Source organism: Labrus bergylta, chromosome 13 (genome assembly GCF_963930695.1).
Source record: "Labrus bergylta chromosome 13, fLabBer1.1, whole genome shotgun sequence".
NCBI lineage: Eukaryota > Metazoa > Chordata > Actinopteri > Labriformes > Labridae > Labrus > Labrus bergylta.
This window is the reverse complement of record NC_089207.1, coordinates 4466223-4472559: the sequence shown is the minus strand read 5'-3', so window position 1 is coordinate 4472559 and position 6337 is coordinate 4466223. Positions and strand designations below refer to the sequence as shown.

Genomic DNA, 6337 nt, shown 5'->3' with positions numbered 1-6337 from the left:
TTGCATTAGTATATGCCTTTCTGTTCTGTTTTTTTTTTGTTTATTGATTCTAATGGAAGAAGCTGAATGTTGTTTGACAGCACTTCGAGTCCAAGACAAATTTCCCCAAGGAGACAATCAAGTGTATCAAATCGTATCGTAGAGCCACCATAGTTGCCAAGTGCAGAGTATTAAGTGAGAAATGTTGCAATGTGACTTTTTCACAAATATGCATATTCATTCACAAATTACATATTTTGTGTGTTGGTTTGGTGCACAGACAATTAAAATCTGAATACTACTAGATTCATGGCTATGCAGAATTTGGAAAATTTCTTGTGAATGTCATATGCAGAATATTAAGACTCTAAACCCTAGAGTGCATGAAATCATACTACAGCGTTAGACGAGCTAAGAAAATGAGACAGAAAAAAGAGGGATATAGAGAAGGACTATGAGAACAATGAAAAGTGTCAAAAGGCCTCCGCAGATGGAAAAAAGGATCGCTGGGACCACACCAGACAAAGCAGAGAAAAAAAAAGAAAACAGAAAAACAGACAAAGAGGGGGCAGGAAGCTTTGAGAAAACTTTCATTCCTTTTCCAGAGAAAAAGAGTGTGAGGTGAAGCCAGAGAAAGGGAGAGATGGGGGGAGGGTAATGGGAGTGGGTGTGTTCAGTTCTGTCTGTCCCCTCCCTCCATAACAGAGGTATAGATGGTGCAGGAGCATCCACAAGTCCAGTCCAGTGAGCTGCACTAGTCCTGAGAGCCACTAGCTCAGAGAAGTAGTCCAGCCACTCCAGAAGCATTTCAGATCCAGAACCTTGCAGCTGCAGCGAACACCAAGCTTAAACTTTTCATAGATTTAACTCAATCATTGCTGAGTGATAGCCTCTTATTTCTTCATCACACTCCTGCTCATTCAGATTACACCTGAGACTCTGAACACAATTGATGATGGGGATGCAGCAACGCTCACACAGCTTTCTAGTCCTTCTCCTCATTGTCTTCATCTTTGGGATTGCCCTCTCTGGCCCATCAATGCCCCGCAGGAGCAGAGGTAAGGTTATGCATGAACCAGAGTTATTGCATGTTGTGTGATGTTTGTAAAATATGACCATCTTTGCATGTGGGTGTCCAGTTCAACATAGGTGAAAGGGATCATTAGTGTTATTTTTGCTCTGTGTTGGCGCTGTGATCCACTGATGGCTTTTCAGAAAATGATTTCAAATGCATGCTGGGATATGCTTGGAAAGACAATGTGTCACAGAAAATAAGAATCTTGAATAAAAGACAAGCAAAAAATATTTTTTACCATAACCATCTTCTGCAAAGTATTCTGAGTGATGGATACCACATGATACATATCATTTGTACCATTAAAACAAAACTTGGATGAAGGGGGAGTTTACAAGTTTCAGCAAAAACCTTTATTGGCAGGGCTGTCAAAACATTTATCACGATTAATCACTGAATTTGAATAGTTAATAGTGATTAATCATAGTTTTGCTTTTTAATTTGTGTACTGTCTTAAGACTGAGGGCACTCTACTTCCTGTTTGGATACAAACCTGCATTTATTTTGAAATAAAACAAGGAACTTCCTGTAGAAAGAAGTTTATATTAACTTAACGACAGAAAAAGAAAACGTTACAGTTAAAAAAAAATCATCAAAACAGCTAAAGGGAACAGTAAAGAAGTGAAGTGTTTGATGTGACTAGGTGGATATTCATTTTGACTCAATTGTCCAATGAGCTGTCTGGGAGTTTTTTAAAGTAAAATGAGACATTCAAAGGTGCAGCAGGGTCGTTCCTTTCCATGACTGTGGCTACAGGAAGGCTTACCTATCATCTTGGATCAAGCTCCTGGTTTTACCCACAGTAGATGCCTTAAGGGACAAAATAGCATAAAATTAATGTGATAAAAAAAAGAATGCATAAATTGTGAATGATGCTGACAGCCCAATTCATTTGTTTAAATATCTGGGCAAGGAAACGCTTTAGGTGCTGGCTGCTTTTCCAAAGAATATTTACTAATTACAAACCCTGACCACAACATTTGGCTTTAATAAAAGGTGCCGCAAGTGTTTCTCACAGACTTGTTTTCTATGCTGCACTTGTGAGGAGTAGAGTTAACTCGAATTGCTGGTGTCTTTCAAGAGCAATGTGCCATAATTGTACCTTAAATTGCAGTTAAAAGACTCTTTCCAGCTCTTATATGTTTAGAGTTGTTGAAGCTTATTTGCTCCTGATACAATAGAACACAATACATGTGCACACACCTCCCACACTAAGGGATTTAACACACCACATACTGACTTATAATACCTGCACAATGCTGCTGAACCCAAAGGGGGAGCCTCTTGAGCTACCTGTCAGGCTTTCAAATTACCTTGATTTTTTTTACAACCGGTTTGTTTGATCCACGTTTCCCTGAAATGAGGCGAGCAGACACCGTGAAAGTGTCAGTTGCCGCTGAGAGGTTTTAAGTGAAAGTGTTTCCAGGTTTGGGGGTCAAGGGTTAGACTTGTGGACATGTGGATGGGACGACTTTCCTGGAACTGTGCCCACCAAGCAGACGATCTGATGAGTTTATAATTCGGGTCATTATTTTCATTCCCTTCTTCAGGAAAACGTTTTTTTTTTTTAAACTACACAAATACAGTCCTAGCCAGTGCAAACACACACTGTACAGTGTTTCTTCAATGTCATAGCATCATTTGCACTATATGAGCATTCACAAAGAAAGTCACTATGGTGGATGTCACTTGTTTGAAGATAACCAGTTTCACAGCTCTCACCCCTCTCACTCCCTACATGGACTGTTTTCTTTTCCAACCTGCCTTTAAGCAAAGCTCTCTGTCTGATTAGGAGACTCATGAACAGAAAACTTTCCACAAACGTTTCCCTGCACTGCCTCATTATCTCACTGCGGGGTCAGTGCACAAACTAACACACACACACACACACACACACAAACGCACTGCCACACACTGACCTCTGGCTTTTCATCCCCGGCTCTACTCTTTGCAGTCATCCTCTTGTTGCTTGTTAGATCTGGGTGGCTTTTGAAGACTTTGATGTAGTCGAAGTAAAGCGAGGTTGGCAGTCTGGATTTGTTATGGAGAGGTAACCGGGGTGGTTACACTGTGAATAAAACTAATTCCACTGCATAACTTGCTTGCTGAGTTTGGCTTTGCAAACAAATCTCAATGTGCAGCTTTGGGAGCCAGATGAAAGGAGCTGTGTGTGTGTGTGTGTGTGTGTGTGTGTGTGTGTGTGCGTGTGTGTGTTTTGACTTTGGGTGGAGAGTGTAACGTCTGTATCTCTGTTCATCTTGGATCAAGCTGCTGGTTTTAAGAATGACTCATCGTATCCAATGCCAGTGAGTAGTGTTTGTTGACCGTTTCATAGATATTGTAGAATAAAACACTTGGCGATGACAGGTGCATCCACTGTTAGTTGGTCTGAATCTCACAAGGCTTTTAATTCCAGGTTCCTCTACTACATATGTTTCCACTACTTAGAAAAGGGCAGAGTGTGTGTACATCAAAAGATCCTATATCTGAAAGAGTTTAACTTTTTGTAATATGGGAAATAAGTCATCACTTCCCCTCATCAGGACAATACGTGGCTGGAAACTGCCAAACAAAACGCGGGCACATCTCATGAACAGATAAATACGGATGGAAATATGGAAGGAGATGGGAAATTGGAGGACCAAACAGATAGATTTGGGGAACTTAATGATGCTGAAAGAGTATCAGGTTAATGCTGACACATATAGGACAGCAGTGATTGAGTGAAGGAGGAGAAGGATGGGATGGAGCAGCGCCACAGGGGAAGAGAAAACAGCTGTTGCTCCGTAAAGCCTGACAGGGGAGATATATAGTGTGAGAGCAGAGGGAGACCAGCAAGGGCCAGGAGTATAATCCCAGGCGCAGCTTGGCCGTGCTGGACCTCGAGGTGAGGATTCTTAAGAACCCGAGAGATGTGATTTTCCAGAGAGAACTGCGATCAAAAAGGGTTCCGAGGGCTGGATTTCAGCAATTTGCAGGCTTGAAATATTAGAGCTAATATAGGTCAGCTCGACTGCCCTTTACTCGCCAGCTAAATGATTTCAAACCCTCTGTGCGCTGTCTGGCGCGAGGGCTCGGATACATTTTCACACTTCATTGCCTTAAATGAAGGTGACTTTTTTCACAAAGGGGCCATAAAACATCTGTCTGTGTCTCCACTGTGTGGGAAGCCAAGACTCCTCTCCACCTCTCCTCTTTTCAGAGCAGAAACCAGAGAGGCTGAAACATGTTAGAGCTGCATGAAATCACACACTAGTCATTCACAGGAGGAGGGATATTATGTGTGTTTGTGTGTGTGTGGAAGGGCGTCATTTGCTGGCAGTTTGATTGATAGTATGGACGTGACATTGTGAGATACATGGGTGTTTTTTAGAGCTAGATGTCATACCAGTAAATGGAGTTGATACCCTCATTTAGTCAGGGGGATTTACAATCTGCAGAACTCAGCTGTGAGGTCCAGCTACACAAAACCAGACAAATGAACATGGCTTCATTATTCTGTATTCCTTCCATCCATCAGGACTTAAACATAGTCCTCCAGGAAAAGGAAGAAAATGTCTTTCATTTCTTCCTAAAAAAACAAAACAAACTATCTTTTTGAAGGCTCTGCTTTATAGATAAAAAAAAGTTCCCATGTAAGTTGATGTAAAGTCTTATTATGACCCGTGTTCTCTTACAACCCTCCTCGTCATCTGAACCGAGAACAGTTGAGCACAAGACCGCCGCCAGTGCTGGAAATCTGTTTACATCCTGACAGTAAATCAGGATGTGTTCATGCCAGAACTACTCAATGCTGTACAGATCCACGCTTTAAGATTTGTTTTCAAGCACACATAAACATATCATGTTACTCAGAAGCTGAGAGCAAAAACAAGTGTGTCAACCTGACAACCCCATTAACCCTACTCCCACACCCTGAGGATCATCTGTTACTGGCCGTGACTGCCAAGACCGAGCTTCCAGATTGATGTCGTTACTAATTGTTCGCCATATAAGGCAAACAAAAAAAAAAGAGAAAAGGATGGGAAATCTGGTAAGATGTTTATTGAATGCCGTGGCATTGTTTATTACATGATCAGATTTGTTTACTGGCTAACTTCGAGCACAAAGATGGATTTACTCGCACTGTTATGGTTGCTAAATTCTCAGCCCGAGGGAAGAAGGCTCGCCTATGTCATGATGTTTAGATTGAAAAGGGATTCATTGTAACAGTGAGAGTTACAGGATATTATACTAAAGATCGTCACTCGCATCAAGAATGGGAATGACATTTGAGGAACTGTCTCCAGAACCTGTGACCAACACAGTGGAGAGCAACTTGTGGTTTGGTGTCTTGCTGTATGACACTTCTGAAATGTATATGCCAACCTTGTGATAAGTGGACGACCCATTGATCGATTGTGGACGACCTTATGTATTCCATTTTATGTTAAAAAGAAATATAAACTGAAACAATGGGCTCTGTTTCTCTCTGGTACACCTGTTAAGTGACACATTCATAATTATTCAAGGCAGGATTATGGATTTAATTAAACTTTAGTTACATTCCCTTTGGTAAGGTTGTAAATCTTGTGTACACCAAGCAAGCACACACACACAACATGACTGTATGGCTAAGCAGTTTATTCTTTGAACTGTCGTAGATCAATGTTATGACCGAGGGGCAATTCCTGTCGCTTTATTCATTGTTCTCTGGAAAAACTGATAAGTCTTTACAGTCCCAGTGTTGGCCAAAATGGCTTATGACAGGGTGTCGCAGGACTGGGCCGGGGTTTGCTCGTACTTGAGTTTAAAAGCACAACGAAGTTTCCTAATAATAATAAAACTCCGAGCCCCTCTCACCCTGAGCCAATCTCACTCTTGTTTATCAGAAATATTGATGGGAAAATCAAAACAAATACAGTTTTGATAGAAAACACATAGCTGGAAGAGTGTGAGGGTATTTTTTCTTATCCAGGGCTTCCCCCTCTTGCTTTCAGTGTCTGATTTGGCATCTTGAAGCTGTTGGCATTTATCCTCAAGCAAAATTCCATTATTTTCCATTATATCATTTGATGCTGAAATATTAACCAAGGACATGTGCTGTTGAAATAAAGTGCAGCACAAAGCATAATCGCTAGCCTTGTTGACTATAAGAATTTGAAGTTTGACCTCCCAAAAGACTCATTTGAGTTTTTCATAGAGGAACATGATTCAAACCAAGTTCAATTAACACATTTACCCTAAATATAACTTGATTTAAAAACACTCAAACCCTGGTTAAAAAATAACCTCAACATAATG

At 40.9% G+C, this 6337-nt stretch overlaps 1 protein-coding gene across 12 annotated transcripts in view; it reads left to right on the top strand.

The window, feature by feature from the left end:
- The first annotated feature begins 710 nt into the window (after window positions 1-710).
- The window catches only part of LOC109996896 (target of Nesh-SH3), a 31278-nt gene continuing 25651 nt past the window's right edge, over window positions 711-6337 (top strand). For 5 of the 12 annotated variants that reach the window (XM_020651229.3, XM_020651228.3, XM_065962125.1 and 2 more), the window contains exon 1: window positions 711-1037. In XM_020651229.3, the coding sequence (XP_020506885.2) occupies window positions 932-1037 (106 nt within the window). In that variant the 5' untranslated portion in view covers window positions 711-931. The remainder of the gene's footprint in view (window positions 1038-6337) is intronic. The other 7 variants (XM_065962126.1, XM_029280653.2, XM_020651232.3 and 4 more) reach the window with 3 other exon arrangements.